At 47.0% G+C, this 18,557-nt stretch overlaps 1 protein-coding gene and 1 long non-coding RNA gene across 5 annotated transcripts in view; one reads left to right on the plus strand and one right to left on the minus strand.

The window, feature by feature from the left end:
• The window catches only part of RPGRIP1L (RPGRIP1 like), a 61,148-nt gene that overhangs the window by 22,582 nt on the left and 20,009 nt on the right, over positions 1-18,557 (minus strand). For all 4 annotated transcript variants that reach the window (XR_013226604.1, XR_013226603.1, XM_077310544.1 and 1 more), the window contains exons 11-22: positions 17,127-17,233; positions 16,821-16,871; positions 15,448-15,627; positions 13,985-14,102; positions 13,314-13,766; positions 11,453-11,589; positions 10,162-10,525; positions 8,813-9,009; positions 8,253-8,336; positions 6,877-6,957; positions 5,204-5,357; positions 3,617-3,711 (exon numbers count right to left, since the gene is read on the minus strand). Coding sequence is in view for 2 of the 4 variants with exons in the window: in XM_077310544.1 (XP_077166659.1) it covers positions 3,617-3,711; positions 5,204-5,357; positions 6,877-6,957; positions 8,253-8,336; positions 8,813-9,009; positions 10,162-10,525; positions 11,453-11,589; positions 13,314-13,766; positions 13,985-14,102; positions 15,448-15,627; positions 16,821-16,871; positions 17,127-17,233 (2,021 nt within the window). In the remaining 2 variants the exon portion in view is untranslated. The remainder of the gene's footprint in view (positions 1-3,616; positions 3,712-5,203; positions 5,358-6,876; positions 6,958-8,252; positions 8,337-8,812; positions 9,010-10,161; positions 10,526-11,452; positions 11,590-13,313; positions 13,767-13,984; positions 14,103-15,447; positions 15,628-16,820; positions 16,872-17,126; positions 17,234-18,557) is intronic.
• On the plus strand, positions 1,006-4,706 carry LOC143823858 (uncharacterized). Its single transcript, XR_013226606.1, has 3 exons — positions 1,006-1,104; positions 2,290-2,431; positions 3,931-4,706. It is a non-coding gene; the product is annotated as an uncharacterized LOC143823858 (long non-coding RNA).

Below are 18,557 nucleotides of genomic sequence, written 5' to 3' on the forward strand. Positions count from 1 at the left end.
TGAAATATTCATAAAGAACTGTCCAAAGTTTTACATTTTCCTGATTTTTCTCTCTCCCCCCCCTCCCTCTTTTCTCCTTACTTCCATTAATTATCATGCCTGGAAGCTCTTTAAGCAAAAAAAAGCAGAAGAAGAAGGAGGAGGAGGAGAAAAAACACCAGCCGTCAATTTGACTCAACCTGACAAGCTAGCAAAGGCCAATTACGTCGGTGCTCTCTGGCACTTTGATGTAGTGGGAACGAAAAGAGATAGGGGCAAATTGTGTAGCACATTATGTTAATGACATGATTTAATCCAGCCGCTAAACTTTATGTAGCCTGTTAAAAAAGATGCTAACACTAATTACGCCACTTTGGAAAGGGAAAAGAAGGGGACAAGGCTTTCCTACCGACAAAGCGAAGCTCATAAATGTTGTAAATGCAATGAGACAAAATGAAGCAATCTATGATTAATTATACATAACAGACACGAGGGGGGGGGAAGAGGAGGGGAAAAGAAAAAGGAAAAAGAACAGCAAGTCGCTCGGCTAAAAACCATGGGCAAAGGGGGGCAAAAATAGGAAACCTATTTAAGATTCCTTTTAACTCAGAAGCAACCCTGGGATGCCCCAAAACTTCAAGAAGAAGAAGAAGAAGAAGAAAAAGAGGAAGAAGAGGAAGAAGAAGAGGAGGAAGAAGAAGCCATGCAAATCTTAAATGGCTAAACCCGTTTGGTGAGAGGTGGGCAGGTCTGCAAGATAATTAGCGAGGGAAACCTTCAAATGAAACGGGAAGCTGGGCTGATGGTGTTCTGGATGGCTGCGGGGATATTTATCGTGCCGATGAAAGAAAGGAGCTGGACTCTGAACAAAGGCTCGGCTCCTCTCTCTTCCCCCCCCCCCTCCTGAAAGCCGCTGCAGCTGTGGTCTCACATGGAGAGATTCGGATTTCAGCTGTGCCAGCATCAAATCCCTGCTGAGACAAACGGGGTGGTTGGAAGAACCAACTTCCTGCTACTGCAAGCACCTGGGTGATTGGCTGCAACGGTGGTGGGGAGGAACCCGACCTCAGCGGGCAAAGAACTGCAGGCAACCTCAGGAGTCTGGGGTTCAAAGGAAAGAACAAAGTGAGCCTCAGGTCACAGGCTTGCGATCCCATGCTGTGGAACCCTGTAGTGGGGTGGCTACAGAGAGTACCGGCTGGCCCAGGGGGTTGATTAAGTCAAAAGCTGCTATTAATCTATCCTTTCAATATATTAGTCAGCGGAATGCTTACTACCTGAACGCTGGAGGAACGGTTGGATCGGGGCTATTGAGTCGGAAGAGGTTTTTAGGATGTTTTTTTTTTTTTTTGCCGACGATTGGAGGGTTTTAAGGGGATGGTTGAGTTGTGTTTTATAACAGGGGTAAGTCAACCTGTGGTCCTCCAGATGTTCATGGACTACAATTCCCACGAGCCCCTGCCAGCAAACGCTGGCCATTAGCCTGATCCAACATGGCTTCTCTTCTGCTCTTATGTCTGGATGCTTGGTCGTCTTGGTTCTTGAGGTACAACAGTGGGAGGGCTTCTGGGAGGGCTGGCCCTGCCGTGTGACATAGATTGTGGACTGGAGGGGCCATAGGCCCAATCCAACATGGCTTCTCTTATATTCTTATTCTTAAGTCTTAATGATTTCAAACAGACTAAAACTAATGAGACTTGGAAACAGTTAACGTTGGTCCTTCAGCCTAAAGCAAACCCCTTGAAGGCAAAGGGACTTAACTGTTGTGTAATATCCACAGTCCATCCCTTGTCTGAATGCACAGGGGCTAAGGGGAACCTCGGGGAATGCCGCGCTCTCTCCTCTTCACAGCAACACAAATTTGCACATAGCTGGCTTGGCCGTGCCATTCAAATGAATGGGGGCAGCCATTGCTCACACAAAACCCAGCAAACAACTGCTACAGAGCTCTGAATCATGCCCTTGGTGCGGTTTTCTCCTCCGCCTCTCTGCCCGGCTGCTAGACTTCCGTGCAAGTCTGAGCAGGGGAGAAAGACAGAAATAAAAGACTCTCCTACGCCCGCTTTTTCAAGGCCGCAGATATTTCAAGGCGTCTTAAATCATTTCGGTTATAATGGAGTGCAACAATACTTGAGATTTGTGGGCCCAGCTGCATTTTTGCAGGGCTCATTGGCAATGAGTAATTTTCCTATTTGGCTCACATTGTTACAGCTTTAAAAGAATCTGACGGCACTAAAAACTCAGTTAATCATAATACAGTTCCACCTATTAAAATAATCTCTCTTTCTCTCTGTCTCGGGCCGGTGGCAGCATTTCAAAACCCTCGCGAGGAATGACGAATAGACAAGAAGCCGATCGAGCACAAAACATCGCCTCATGTAAGACGGCCTGCTTTCGACAACATCGCCCGCCTGCCGCTTTCTTTTCCAGCGCTCAGACGCGGATGACACAGGTAGAGATCGGGGCTGCCTGCACACTTGGGACGGCCCGGAATTCAAGGGGGGGGGGTTTGAATTGGGAAACCGCAGGGCCAAATGAACACGCACCTGATTTCCTACTTCCAAGACTGCCGCTCTCAAGTACAAAGTTCAAAGTTCGAGGCACACATTTCTGTCCTTTCTTTCTGGCCAGGGTTGATAGAGCTAGGTGACGCTGGAGATCTGTCATCCCCTCGAGATGACTACGACCGACCAAATCCAACAACCTCCATGGATCCCCCCCTCAGGCATCCATGCCCTGAACCAGCCCGACCTCTCTGGGGGCCGACTTAAGTTCTCGTTCCCGTTATATTGCTGTTGATTAAGATTCGGAACCACTGTTGGAGTATTGTTGATGTTATTTTCGACTATGCTCTATGTTAGATCGTTCCATGTACCACCCCCCCCCCCCGCGACATTATATATGAACTGCCCTGAGCCGTATGGAAGGGCGTCATAAAAATCTAATAAAATAAAATAAATAAAAAATAAAGTAAGATCTGTTCCCCTGGAGGAAACGACTGCTTTGGAAGGTGGATTCCGTGGACTTATACTCTGCTGAGGAACCTCCCTGCCCCAAACCACGCCCCCCACAGGCTCCGCCCTCCAGGTCAGGGGTAGTCCAACTGCTGCCCTCCAGATGTCCATGGACTACAATTACCATGGGACCCTGCCAGTAAATGCTGGCAGGGGCTCATGGGAATTGTAGTCCATGGGCATCTGGAGGGCCGCAGTTTGACTACCCCTGCTCCAGGTACTTCCCACCCCAGAGCCGGTAACCCTGTTTACAGCCCCCCTTTCTCACATAGTAACAAAATTACTATCACACATACCCCTCTTTGTCTTGCTCTCACAGTGTTGTTGTGTCCTTCCTTCCAGGAGCTCAAGGCTACACACATGGTGCCCCTCCCCCTCCCCCTCCCCCATTTTGTCCTCAGATTAGTCTGATGGAAGAGACGGGTCCCAAACCCACATGCCAGCTTTGTGGCCAAGTGGAGATGTGAACCCAGATCTTGCTTGGCTAGTTGGCTGACATTCTAGCAACAAGATCACACTGGTTATCTTCTTGCTTAATGCGCGTTCAGAGAAGGAATGGATCATGTTTGAGAATTCCTTGGTTGGAAGAGCTTAACCCACCACACACACACACAAATACTCACCTGCTTGAGACTCAGGTTTTCTGGACTTGGAACAACACACTCATCACTGTCTGTTACAGATTCAACAGTGTCCGTTCCCTGTCCATCGCCTTGCTCTGAATAATCAGAAAGGGGAGGGGGGGGAATTAGAACAGACTCACTTTTTCTTTGCACTTCATCTACCATGTCTTAGATTACGCACTGCGTTGCCTTCTAACATCATAATCCAGATTTACTGTAATCTTTATTATATTTTATGCTGTTTCTATGTCTATGAGGAAGTGAGACTGCATACAAAAGGTTCTTTCTTGAATAACACTTTGTTGGTCTTGAAGATGCCACCAGACTCAACTGGAGAAGAGGCGGGCTATACACAAAGCCAATACTTGGAGGGGAGATCTCCAAGGAAGTTCAGAGTGGAATGCAGAGACTGGTGGTGGCAAACCAGCTTTGAACATCTCTTGTCTTGATCTGAATGGGCCAAACAAACCTGATCTCGTCAAATCTTGGAAACTAATATGTCCGGCTTTGGTGTGACGTTGGATGGGAGACTACCAAGGACGTTCAGAGTCTGCTAGGCAGAAGCAATCAATGGCAAACCAGCTCGTCTTAAAAACCCTATAGGATCACCTTGAGTCTCGGCAGGACATTCCAGCACCCCCTGCCTGGATTGTCAGCTGGCCTATATTTCCCTTCAGCGGTCTCTAGTCGAATTGTCTTTATGCCAGTGCTGTGACAGCACGACAACAGAACACTGGGAAGGCAGCCCTAAAAGTGCATCAGATTTGAATACAGTCCCTGACAGGCAACAAAGCTTAATGAGACCCAGCTGATGGCAATTTATGCGTTCCGGCTCTATTACAAAGATCCGGAAACCACCGTTTTCACTGCAGAACCCGCATTCCTTCCAGCGCAGCTGCTGGGGGCGTTGTCCTCCCGATGGCTCTGCTCTCAGCAATTTGCTCCCATCCCTACACTCATTTTGGTGGAGCTCGAACGCACCAAAAGTCAAACGTTCAGTTCGAGGGAGCTTGCATGGAGGACTCTTCCGCTTTCGGTGGAAGTTTTCTCAGCTCGTGTCCTGGATATTGAACGTGTATAATAAAGTGAGGCAACGTGACCTGGGAATTTGCATTCTTTGTACTGAGCTGCCTCGAACCCCCTTTCATCCTGTTCACTGATAAGTCATGCTAGCCTCATATCGTCTGAGACTCTCTCTCTCTCTCTCTCTCTTTCTGTTTGACGTTAGGGGTGGCTGTTATCTGCAGACAAAAGCCGCAGATGCTTTTAAAATATTCTTCTGAAGGAAGAATCTCTAGTCTTCTGAAGAGGGAATATAAAGACATTTTAAAACAGAAGCCAGTTCCCTTTAATATTTTATGAAACCAGGTTTTGAGATGGAGGGCTTTCCCCCCCCCCTTCCTTTGTCAATTATTATGAAGTTGCATGTTAGACCAAAGAGTAACACTCATCGGCCTCACTTGGGGAGACCGAAATGAAGGCCCTTCTGCTGAGACCATCTCTGCTGTCAACAACACAGGCTTTGAAAAGAGCAGAGAGAGAGAAAGAGATGGAGAAAGAGGTGCAGTTGGTTAAGCAAAACGTTACCTTCTGCTTCCAGTTCCTCAGTCATTTCTCCAGAAGTAGACGAGCTCTGGTCAGCGAACTGACCTTCGGAAAGCTGAGAGAGATCCTCATTTTCCTCTTGAACGTTGGCTGCCATTTTGCCTGCTTTGCCATCGGCTTGTGTTTCAGAGACATCCTTGAATAAGACGAGGACAGAAACACTCACAGATGTGCACTTCAACAGGCCTCCCACGGCTATCATTTAAATACCGACAGCAGTTTAAACTAAGATAATCTTTAAGAGCTGCAATTCTGACGTCACTCAACGGCCGAGATGCCGAGATCTTCTGTCAAGGGAATTCGAAACCAGTGAGCGCTCCCCTGCTTCCGTCTGGGAGGGTTCTCCCTTCCGGATTTAAATGCACGTACGATTCGCACCTCAGCATTTTGCATTAGGAATGCACCTTCCAACTTGGACCGCAGCCCATAGCAGAAGCGCTATGCGCGTTGAATCCGTGAACTCTAATCGATCTCGGCACCGCGCTCTTGGTTCTTTAATATATAACATGACATATCTTGTAAACCTGTATAAAGCCATTCGCAGAAGCATTCAATTTGCCATGTCTAGCACTTCCCCTCTAGAATTCTGCTATGAATTTCTGAGCTGTTTTAGAACGGAATGAGCTGGACTTGGGTATTGCACTTTCCAGGAGATTTTTTTTTTTGGGGGGGGGGGAGTGCTGAAACATGCTGACATCACCTGGAAATGACATCAGCATGTCAGCAATGTCAGAGGTTACACTCTGGCTTTTGGGCACAAATTCTATGGTAGAATTAGCTTCACTGCAATGACCCCAATGTAACTTCCATGTGATGCCAACATGTCATGTTAATTTCCTGTGTTCTTCCCTTTGGGGAGGGTTAAGGGTGGGGGGGGGAGGAAGGACATCTAGAAAGCAGGGGACCCCCACCCAGATCAGGGGACTTGACAACTGTAGCTACGGCTCTCTTTTAGGCTAAAATTCATAGCCAATGGCTGAGGGCCCAGTTTAATGAGATGTCCATGGCAGGCAAAGTCATAATGCTTTGAGAGTACCTTAAAGCAGGGGTAGTCAACCTGTGGTCCTCCAGATGTTCATGGACTGCAATTCCCATGAGCCCCTGCCAGCAAATGCTGGCAGGGGATCATGGGAATTGTAGTCCATGCACATCTGGAGGACCACAGGTTGACTACCGCTGCCTTATAGGAGGTTATCAGATTAATCCTGGATAGCTCAGTAACCATCAATTACATTTTTACTCCGTTCTCCCTCACAGAACCTGCAGGTGCCATATACCAGCCTTCCCAATTTAACCTCACAGCAACCCTGCGGAGTAGGTCAAGTTGAGAGACAGTGAGTGGACCAAAGCGTCTAGTGAGAATCATGGCTAAGTAGGGTTCTGAACTCATGATCCCCTAGTCTGACGGCCTCGCCAATACGCCGTGCTGATGTAGCCAATTGTTTGGAAAGCTATCTACCATATGCTTCCTCTGGAGTCATAAAATAATTGTTTCTGACGGGATCATCCGCTAGTCATAAGACACACAAATTAAAAACCAGCATTTTGGTGCCAAAGTTTAATGAGCTGATCAGATGCGCAGTCAACCCCATCGCTAAAGAGAGCACAAGATCTAAACTGGCTCGCGACGTGGCGAAATTTAAGTTGCTTCGTACCTGCGGAATGTCTGAGACCGTGGGCCTTTCATCCTCGGTCTTCGGCCTCATCTCTTTGTTCTCCTTCTCAGGAATGGAACTCTAAAGTGATTAGGATGGAACACAGAAGCAGTCGTTTGCTTGTGGGTCGCCCAAGAACTGTCACTCTGTCACAGGCCAACTATTTAACAGGGCTTTCCGGGGGCTTTATTTTCTGGGTGCAATTATGCAGGACCTCCGTGTGGGCTTTGTGAACCCCCAAGCTTCAACAAGCCCTCTGCGGTGGTTGAAGGCAGGTAGAGGAGAACTCCCCGTAAATAATTTTTTAAAATTTATATACCACCCTGCCCAGTAAGCCAACTCAGGACTGTCTTATTGTCTACTGATGTTTTCATTTCTTGTTGTTTTAATTTGTTGTCTGATAAACTGTGTTTGTATACCCCCCTGAGCCGGTCTTGGGAGGCCAATTTAGAAATCCGATAATAAAAGACAATAATTAATTTCAAAAGTCCCGATTCTGTTCTGTGTTTAATCTGTGTTTTCCAAAGTGGAACAAAACATGATTTTGATCCTCCATAACAGGAGACATCATCAAGGTCAACCAAGAAGATTATTAAATGTCTGACTGCTAAGGTCACATTTGGAAGCCCTGATTGGGGTGCCCCCCCCCTTTTGAGATTAAAGAAGAAGAAGAAGAAGAAGAAGAAGAAGAGTTGGTTCTTATATGCCACTTTTCCCTACCCGAAGGAGGCTCAAAGCGGCTTACAGTCGCCTTCCCTTCCTCTCCCCACAACAGACACCCTGTGGGGTGGGGGTGAGGCTGAGAGAGCGCTGATAACACTACTCGGTCAGAACAGTTTTATCAGTGCCGTGGCGAGCCCAAAGTCACCCAGCTGGTTGCATGTGAGGGAGTGCAGAATCGAACCTGGCATGCCAGATTAGAAGTCTGCACTCCTAACCACTACACCAAACTGGCTCTCCCCCCCTGTGCAAGCATCTAGTCATGTCTGACCCTTGGGGTGACGCCCTCTAGCATTTTCATGGCAGAATCAATACGGGGTGGTTTGCCAGGGCCTTCCCCAGTCATTACCATTTACCCCCCAGCAAGCTGGGTACTCATTTCACCGACCTCGGAAGGATGGAAGGCTGAGTCAACCTTGAGCCGGCTGCTGGGATCGAACTCCCAGCCTCATGGGCAAAGCTTCAGACATTTCTGCTGCCTTACCACTCTGCACCACAAGAGGCTCTTTTTTTTTTTTTTGAGATTAGGTGGACAGGGCCTTCTTGGTCAACCCTGGAACTCTCCGCAGGGATGACAGACCAAGAAGGACCTTGGGGTTGTGGGGAAGCGGAATTCAATGCACACCAGAAGCGCGAAAAGGGTTCTTTGAACTCACCGAATCCAACAGCGGGTCCACGTCTACGAAAGACACTTTCTTTTCCACCAGCGTTGACCTCTGTCTTGGCTTAGGCTGTGGCCTCTAAGAAACCAATGACAGACTTCCATCAAAACGTTGCCAATCATCATCATTACTTGATTGGTCAGCTGAAAACACTGATTTCCATTACTTGTTTTATGAATGGTTTCTTCCCCCCCCCCCCCACCCTGCATTACTCACCCAGATCTCTCCCAGCCCAAAAAACTAAGCCAGTCTTAGTACAACTATCTCCAAATGCTTCCAGGCCCCGTCTGGGAAACATCTGGAGCATCATTTTTCTCAGGCATTCTGTGATTGATTGATTGATTTAGAGCAGGGGTAGTCAACCTGTGGTCCTCCAGATGTCCATGGACTACAATTCCCATGAGCCCCTGCCAGCAAACGCCTTTTTGCCTTTTTACAAAAGACAGAAGGAGGACTGGGATTCTAAGAGCTGAAAAGCATGGAGGGAGGGAGCAGGACTCTATTGGATTTAGATAAATGGACACTCGCATAGTAGAGGTGTTGAGATGATATACCGTTGCTGGTGAAGAGGAAGGAAGGGCCGGGATCGGAGGTTCTCCTTGCCCCTTCACTGGTTTCTCATTCCGGATATAATCCGTCAAATCTGCTGCCACAATTGAACTGGCTGGCGGGAGGTAGGTGTACTTCCACTTCAGTTCCACGCTAACGGTGCCGGTGGAATGGCCTTCGTAATCGGTTAGCTCAAAGGTACCTGGAAGGAAAGCGCCAAGCCAATATATCAGTCTGTCTCCTTATCAGAGGGCAGAAAGACCAGGTTGGGGACCTCCGGGCAAGGGGGCTTAAAGGAGCATTTTGTGATGAAGTGGGGCGGGCAGCAAGGAAGTTCCATTTCCACTGAACACTTCCTTGCACAGCGATGGATAAAATGTGGAATCCGGTCCCATCGGTGGTAGTGATGTCCACCCGCATAGAGAGTTTTAGAAGGGGCTTCGACAGATTCATAGAGGTCTGTTAGTGGCGACTAGCTGACAAAAGGGAACTTCCACATTCAGAGACAGGAAGTGATGTCAGGGGAAGGCCTCAGCATCCATGCCCTATGACCCTGCCACTAAGTTGGATTCATCCCCTCCTTCTCTTCCAACAAGTCTCTCTCTGTCCGAGGAAGATTCAATGGAAGAAAGTTTATTTATTTATTTATTAGATATTTCATACCGTCCTCCCGTACAGCTCAGGGCAGTTCACAGAAAACGTGACAGGAGTAATACATAGAACAATCTAAACGTATAACAGAGTCATAAATAACATATCAACAATAAGCTAACAGTGGCTTCAAATAGAACAACCACCCCCAGGGAGGTCAGGCTGCTTCAGGACATTGAAGGGGTGTCTGAGGGGGGGGACCAGCAGATGTTGTTGGGTCGGTCAGAGCAAATGCCAGGTGGAGGAGCTCCCTGTGGAATTGTGGGGGTTCAGGCAGGGCCCAGATCTCTTCAGGGAGCTCGTTCCACCAGGTGGGGGCCAGTTATCAGATCTAGTTCAGCAGAAGTAATTCACAGGGTTCAATACATTGGCAGAGTCTTGTTTTTTACTACCGGATTCTTCCGCCCACTTTGTAAACAAGCGGTTTGCCACCTTGAGCTACACATGGAATGCCATGGCATCATCGTTCCTTTAAATCAGGGGTAGTCAAACTGCGGCCCTCCAGATGTCCATGGACTACAATTCCCAGGAGCCCCTGCCAGCGAATGCTGGCAGGGGTTCCTGGGAATTGTAGTCCATGGACATCTGGAGGGCCGCAGTTTGACTACCCCTGATTTAAATCAACAAATACGACGTGAACAAAGTTTGCTCCGTAGATCAAGCGGCCTCGTTTACAGCTCGGGGAAGAAAGCCGAGTCCTTACCCGAAATGTATCTGTCGTGAGCCAGTGAGATCAAGGGGACATTTGCTTTCCCGATATAAACCCCCTCTTCCGCCTCGTTGTCATCGAAGACGTACAGGCTCAAGGAGGCGGATTTCAGGTAGCGGTCGAGGTCAGCGTCCATTGGCACGGGGAAAGAGGCGTGGTCGTCAAAGTGCGGGTGGTTGCTGCTGGGGACGATGGCCGTGTCGTGGTCCGCGAAATCAAAGAACCTGTAGACGACGTAAGGGCTGGGCTGGACGTGGCTCTTCTGGCCCTGCAGATGGCTGCAGTGTTTGACGGTGATGTGGAGCTCGTTTAAGTTTCCATCTGCTGAATTGTTGGTTTGGGAAGGGCTGAGAACGGGCTGGTTTCAGAGAGACAGAGAGATAAAAGGCTACTTTAAAAAGGCTATTTAAAGCCTCTTAGTAAGGAGTGGTCTTCCCCCCCCCCCCCCGCTGCTAAAAAGAGTATGCACAGAGTTATCTGCACTGGCTGCACGTTTGCTTCTGAGCAAAACCCAAAGTGGTGGTCCTTACCTTTGAAGCCCTAAATGGCTCGGAGTCTGAGTACTTGCAGGACTACTTCCTCCTTTGCTGCCCAGTCGCCAGTTCTCTGTGCCCCCACCTTCTGAGATGAGGTGGGAAGCAATGAGAGGCGGGGCCTTGTCAGGGGTGGCCCCTCCCTGGTGGAATGACCTCTCCCTCGAGGCCGGCTTGGCACCTACACTGCTTTTCCAGGCACCAGGTCAAAACACTTCTGTTCACCCAGCTCGTAATTCCATTAAGGCATTCTAGGGTGGAGAAGCTGTCATTTTAAGTGGGTTAATGGCTGATATTTTTATGCAGCACTTGAGTCTGCTATGCTGGTATTTAGGGTGAAAGCTTTCTAAGGTTTTGTTTTTATTACGTTCTCTTTTTGTAAGCTGCCTCGGGCTGTTTTCCTGGAGAGGCGGCACAAAGGAACATGCTAAATAAATAGCACTACGTACCAGCAAGAAACACACAACTAAAGCCAATAATTTCAGGGGTGGCTAAACTGTGGCTCTTCATGGGAAGCGGACTACACTTACCATGAGCCCCATGCTGGCATATTAAAAAGGGGATATGTGTAGACAGATCTGTGAGAGCCTGTGGGTTAAACAGAGGATTTAGGAGAAATCGAGAAAGTTCCATGTCTCTACAGTCTTACTGAATAGACCCAAATGTGGGGGGAAATGTTCAATGGTCCTTGTTCTTTGGAGAGATGTGATGAAAAGCAAATAATGCAAAGATTGCTGAGTTCATCCACTTGCCTGATCTTTTAGGTTTGTTGCTATGTATCCCAGAGCTTTTGCCCGCTCTTTATATAGTCTGATGGCTTGGTCCATGGGGACCCTTAACCTAACCCAGTATTCCACAGAGCCATAGTTCTGCAAGCCTCCTCCAACTCCTGCAAGACAAACACACGAGGTTAGAAGGTCCAGTGTTCCAGCCCTCAGGCATGCAGGCATGATATAAAACAGCCTGATTGCATCAGATCTTGGAAGCTAAGCAGGGTTGGCCTCAGTTGGTTCTTGGGTGGAAATCCAGGGCTGCTATGCGGAGACGGGGAATGGCAAACCACCTCTGAACCAGATCCACGGGGGAAACTAATCCATCCATAGCTGTTCCAACTATACCTTAAAACAGAAACCAGCGAAAATGGAAACTCTGCCCAATGCAAATGGTCTTCCTGACATCGCACAAAAACGGAAAGAAACGGGAAACCCCCATGCATCCCTAATCCAAAAATTGCAGCACAGCTTTACAATAACAATAAGAACAATAACGATAATGTCTCCAGACGTCATATTTCTGAAAACTTTATCAAGGCTTATGATCCAAAGGAGACACGGAAAACTTTATCAAATGAGAACGCCGCCCCCTCCCCCTTCTCAGTTCTGTTTTGTGGTACTCTTCATCTCGCACATCAAACGATCCAGAGGTTCATTAGTACAATTTACATGGTATTATTAAGCAATATAAAACACTCCATTAAAAACCCAGAGGATCCCTGTCCTCCACTGTGAAGTCTGGCAGCAAAACCAGGCTTTGAAAAACGCAGATGAAGTGTTAGGTAATCTTTGCAGGACGAGATCTGACAGCAAAAACATGTTATTAAATGAGAAGTTTAATAAAAATGAAAGAGGCGGGCAGGATACCAAAGCTCCCCAGAAAGAAAGAAAGAAAGAAAGAAAGAAAGAAAGAAAGAAAGAAAGAAAGAAAGAAAGAAAGAAAGAAAGAAAGAAAGAAAGAAAGAAAGAAAGAAAGAAAGAATGAATCAGCCCAAGGATTTGGCTCAACAAGAATAAAAAAACTATTTTTAAAAATAAAATAATAATTTGGATTGTGCTATCAATGGGTGCTTTCAATGTGCTTTATGATCCTTATCTGCAGTTGCACACTGTTATGCTCTGTTGCATGTGATACACAAAGGCTCAGTTGGGCCATCCTCTATGCCCTGATCCCAGGCCTCAAAGCCAGCCCACCCCTCCCCTCCTGCTTAACCATGGTTACATAGCTTGGAACAGTATTTTCCTATGAGCTGCCGGCAGAGTAACTGAGCACTGTTTTGTGTGCTCAAATGATCTGGGAAAGCTGGTTTCATTTCATTTCAAGAAATGGACTCCTTGTTGAAAATTTCAGCTAATTTTCCAATTCCAAAGACATTTGGAAATGTCTGGGGGGGGGAGAGAATAAAATTGTTTCTGCACTGCTCTTCCGAGGCGGTAGGAGCTCAGAACGGTATACAACAAATAGGCCCCAAGATGCTACATGATAAAAACCCCTTCCCAAAATGAAACTCTCTGTTCCAATAAACTTTATCTCCAGAAACGTTTCCACCAAATATATCCCATTCTGCCTCAAAAAATGATCCACATGCTAGTTTTGAAAAGCCGCACCCTGAAGGTTCTCCTAAAGGATTGGAAGGCGCCGTTCCACAACGGTGCAGCCGTTACTGAAAATATCCACCCTCTCGCCGATGCCAACTGTACTTGTGGATGAGAAGGGGCCAATTTAAAATAGTTTTAACTGGAATTAATCAATAGACCATATTTAGGTTTCCATCATTTGCCGTGTGCCGGTTTGACGGCCAAGAGACAGTTACCGAGAAGGGGCGTGTCTGATGCTTACCGACTAAAATGGCCGAACCGTAGATTCGGCCATTCTTCTCCAATATTTCGTGGAATCTCAGCTGGCACGCGGCGGCTGTTTCAAAGTCCACCCCATAGGCGTGGTGGACCTCGAGCGTGGCGGTGTTCTTCTGCACGTACTGCAAAAAGAAGTCATCCACCCGCACGAGGTACTGAGAAGTGAAATCGTAGGCTGGGTTCAGGCCCCGGATGACGGGAGTCGTCTGCAGCTCAAAATCGTAGAACGCGTAGGTGCAGAACGTTGCGGGCTCCTGATCGCGGAAAGCCTTGGCAGCTTCTGCGGAAAACGCCACTTTGCCGATGTGGATTTCAAACAAGTTCTCTCCCCGCTCTAAATGGGCGGTTTCGTCGAATTCATCAACGGGATCGTCTGGCATGATTTCGGGCCTGAATTTGTACTGCTTGGTTCCGTAAGCGATATCCTTCAGCTGAGCTGGGGAGGCAAAGAAGCATAGAGGGCTTAATTTCCCTTGTATTATTTTTACATTATGTCTTCCTTTCCGCCTTAGTTGAAGTCAGTGGAAGTCAACAAAAGGAGGCTATTGGATTTACTTTAGCAATGCTGTCGGTTGAGTTGCAGAACAACCTGGTGTGGAACGAAAAGCACTTAAAGATTTCCCACCATTAAAATCTGTGTCCTGATCAACGTACCTTCTAGCTTACGGATTCGCGTAGCCCTGACGTCAAGGAGATGGACGTACTGCTCCAGTTTTAACTCGTAGTCTTGCTGTAACGCCTCCATCTTCTGAGTTACCGCTTCCACTTCTGCCTGAGACAGAAAGAAGAGCTAAAGGAATATGAATCGGCGGGCACCCGTTACACAAGGTTCTCTGCCCTTTCTGTAAAATCCTTGGATCAAGTGAAATGCGAGTTCTATGACTGGATTTCCCAATGTAGAATTTAAATCCTGAAAGCAACTCTGTTGAGTGTGGTGTGTGTATGTGGGGAGATGGACTTTCCCACTGGGCCTTTCCCTGATAAACCCCCACCCCAATTTAAGCATCTCTTCCCCCTCTGCACCAGGCCCTGTTTAAAATGCCACCTCCATCCCAAAGATTGCTTTAAGTTTCAACTATTCACCCAGCTACAGATAGCCAGCCCAGCTTAACCTGTCGGAATTTTTGAGAAATGCTTAAATGAATGGAACAGGATGAGACTGAGGCCTTTGTTCTCTTGCAGCTATATGGGGGAGGGGTGCTGGGGGGGGGGAGATTGGCAAGTAGGGTTTGAACACCCTCCTCCATTTCCTTCATTGCACTGGAAAGTGAGTGAATAAACTTTTGCAGAGGTGGGTTCTCCATCTGGAAATTTTTAAACAGAGGCTAGATAGCCATCTGACGGAAAGGCTGATTCTGTGAAGGCACAAAGGGGTGGCAGGTTACAGTGGATGATAGGGATGTGATCGTCCTGCATAGTGCAGGGGGTTGGACTAGATGATCCATGAGGTCCCTTCCAACTCTATGATTCTATGAATCCTGTTCTCCTTTCTACTGGTCTTTCCAGATAAAACTCTCCAGTAAGTAAGGTTTATGGCCTAGAACCAGGGAGGTTTTGAATATAGGATTTCAGTATTCCAATATTAACTTTTCTCCCACAACAATTTAAGCTAACAGAACAGTCTGAAGTCCGTTCTGGATCCCTTCTTAGGCATGATGAATTAGGCCCTAGAAAGGGGAAATTTTCTCGAGTAGTTTGCACCACACCTATGCTATTAATTCATTTTTAATTTTGTTCTTTTTAATACCCCCTTCCCCCTCTTGTTTGACTCCAGGGAATGAAATACTCAAACTAATTTCGGAGAGCATGGAAGACTGATTCAACACGCCCAATCTCTGCAAATCATAAGTCAATTTTGCAGAAACTGGACAGATCACACTGGACTGATCTGGTCCAGCAGATGAGTCGGTTTCTTGGCTGAAAATGTGAGAATAAAGAACTCAACTGTGACATTAAAGTTCGGCCGACTTCGACTCATTAGGATTTGGTTAGGTGCCCTTCGAAAGTCCCGGGATTCATTAATCTCAATCATCAGATTCCACTTCATTTTTTGTTTTCAAAGGCGTGACGAGAAAGACGCCAGCGAGTCAACTGCACGGAGATGCAGAATTACATACCTGATAGTCTTTGTTAATTTTATGCTGTACAATTAGCATATTGCGGGTCTTTTCGAGCTCCCGAATGGTTTCTGCGTGGGTCGCTTGGAGCTCCCGCATGGAGCGTTCCAGATCTTGGTGAATGTCGTCATCCACTTGCTCCAGAAACGTGAGATCGCCACTGGCCTGCGGTCGCCGAGCCTGAATCGCAAAAGCTTCATCATTAGATTTTTTTAAATAAAATGTTGAGATTAAAAAGAAAAACCTTTCACTTTAATTGAAACAGATGGACCCCTCGCTTTCTGGCGTTAACAATAAATCTACGCTCGGAAACTGCTCTTTCCCGTTCCTCGGGGCTTTCAAGAAGAAAATGAAGGTAGCTCACAACCACCGTGGTAACCTATTACGCTGACCTGAGTCGGCTTGGGAATGTCCCACTAATTCAACAGGACTTGAGGGCATTTTCGCAGAGGATGTGAAGGTCAAAACCAAACCTTGATATGGGTTCAGGAGCAGATCGGTTGCTAGTGCAGCAGCTGTAGTATCAGGGTCACATGAACCTGACAGCTGACTCCATGACTTCTCCACTGGACCACGAAAAAGCGGCACACCCTGTGCATTTTTGGAATAACACCCTTAAATAATACTGTGGTGGGGGGAAAAGAATGATCTTTGCCATTCAGAAAAATGTCTTGTAGTTAATTGAGAAAGTAAACATGTGGGGTGGGTGGGTGGGAGGTGGGGGGTTCAGATTTGTTCTCCTCTGCAATGTCGTTGCGAAACATTACAAACTAAGACTAAGTGGAAATAGCCTTTTCTCCCCATCACTGTGTTTTTATACATCAGGTACGTGCTCAGGTACAGGGAGAAAGGAAACAAGAACCACATTACACGTTTCAGACGCAGAGCATTTTAGTGCGGCCTCTGCTTTTATAACCATCGGCATTATTTTTTATGTTTTCCCAAATCTGTAAACAAAAGGAGTGGGTTTTTCTCAGACCTCTAACAGGACAATCTGACAACAGAGAAAAGCAATTACTTTTACTCCAGCAATAAGGGGAGGGGGAAGAGAAGCGCTTTAAAGCATTACTCGAAGGGTCGGATAATTCACTTTTGATGTCACGATGAAATATGTACGTTATCTCAAAAGGGGGGGTGGGAATTTTGGCCCCCCCACCATGTTTTTTCTGCCTTGTTCTCTCTCCTCCACTCTGAAAGGAAAGAGGTCCGATTTTGCAGAAGCAAGACACGTTGGCCCATGCACGGGACGCCCCTTCTGGAAAACCGTGTGCTTGAAGAATAATGCTCATGATGGATATTGGTGGGCTTAAAAAAATAGCCCAACAAACGGCGCTAGATGAGCGTGAAAACAGGATTCGTTCCTGCAAAGTTACCTTGAGAAGCAAGAGAGCCTCAGTGAGTTCCGCCACGTCGATGTCGCTCTCCTAAAACAGAGACAGAGTCGAAAGGAAGGAGTTGTTCGCTGAGAATGAATAATGGAGAGATACGCAGAGGATACACGGTGTGCATTCTCTCCAAACATGACATTTTGCTGGATATCATGAATAAGTAAAATCTGTCATACTCCTGCATTCTTTGGCTTTTAAGAAAAGAGATTTTTTTTTTTTTGCTTTGTGCATAAAATATAGAAAACTTCTCTCTCTCTCTGGTCATTCTCTAAACAGTCAGAAAGAGTTTACCTTGGCGAAAAACTTCATGCGGTTTTTCAGTTCATCCAACTGTTGCTTCTGCTCCAGATAGCGTAACTGCAGATCTTTATTCTCCTGCGCCAGCTTTTCATTTTGGTCTCCAAAGGGAAAAAAAAATATATATATATATATATATATAACATGCATATGAAGAAAAAGAAGAAGAGTTGATTCTTATATGCTGCTTTTCTCTACCCAAAGGAGTCTCAAAGCCACTTACATTCACCTTCCCTTTCCTCTCCCCACAACAGACACCCTGTGAGGTGGGTGAAGCTGAAAGAGCCCTGATATCACTGCCCGGTCAGAACAGTTTTATCAGTGTCATGGCAAGCCCAAGGTCACCCAGCTGGCTGCATGTAGGGGAGTGGGGAATCAAACCTGGCTTGCCGGATTAGAAGTCTGCACTCCTAACCACTACACCAAACTGACTCTTACATTAATCCATATGCTGATTGTGTAGGGGTACAATTCAGAACAAACGGCAAAACAACCTCTTCCGTCTCATCAAAATAGATACCGGTGTCCACTGCTATTTATCACGATTTCTTACATTAATCCATAGAGAGAGACTTTTTCTAAGCAGACAGAGTCCCTGTCAACCCAATGTGCAAGCATTATCTTGCGCAGTTTCCATTAGTGGTGGCAGGGGGACGAGCAGATAAGTGTGTCTTTTAGCCGTGGAAACCAGGAAACTTGATAGGTTAAGATTTCTCCTATTCACCCGCAGGGCATGCAATTTCTCCTCCTCCTCCTCCTCCTCAGCCAGCCCCTCTTCACTCCCCCTTTTTCTGGAATACTTGGACAACGAAACAAAGGGGAAGTTTTGGACCCAAACAGTTCGGTGGATGCAAACAGCTGTATATCATGGGAGCATGTTTCTAATGGCACACCATACCACGGGCGTATATGTGTGCGTGCTACAGCAGGGGTAGTCAACCGGTGGTCCTCCAGATGTTCATGGACTACAATTCCCATGAGCCCCTGCCAGCAACTGCTGGCAGGGGCTCATGGGAATTGTAGTCCATGGACATCTGGAGGACCACAGGTTGACTACCCCTGTGCTACAGTAACATGCCATGGAATGATGAGCCTGGAAGAGAAGGGAAGGGGCCTCAGGGGGGCGTGTCCACAGCTCTGCTTCCCAACCGTATTCTGCATGATTGCACCACTTCTGGGGTTTCTCGAAGCCTGAAGAATGTTCCAGGGGTTTCTCAATGGTTAAAAACTTGAGAAAGGCTTAGTATATGCGTTTAAGAGCCAAAAGCTTTGTATCTGATGAAGGGAGCTTTGACTCTTCAAAGCTTATACCTGGAAAATCTTGCAGGTCTCTAGGAAGCTACTGGACCTGAATCTAGTAGTTCTACTACAGACTAGCAGGGCTGCCCTCTGTTAATAATTTTTTGGGAAGACCTTTCCCCCCCA

This window comes from Paroedura picta, chromosome 14 (assembly GCF_049243985.1).
Source record: "Paroedura picta isolate Pp20150507F chromosome 14, Ppicta_v3.0, whole genome shotgun sequence".
NCBI lineage: Eukaryota > Metazoa > Chordata > Lepidosauria > Squamata > Gekkonidae > Paroedura > Paroedura picta.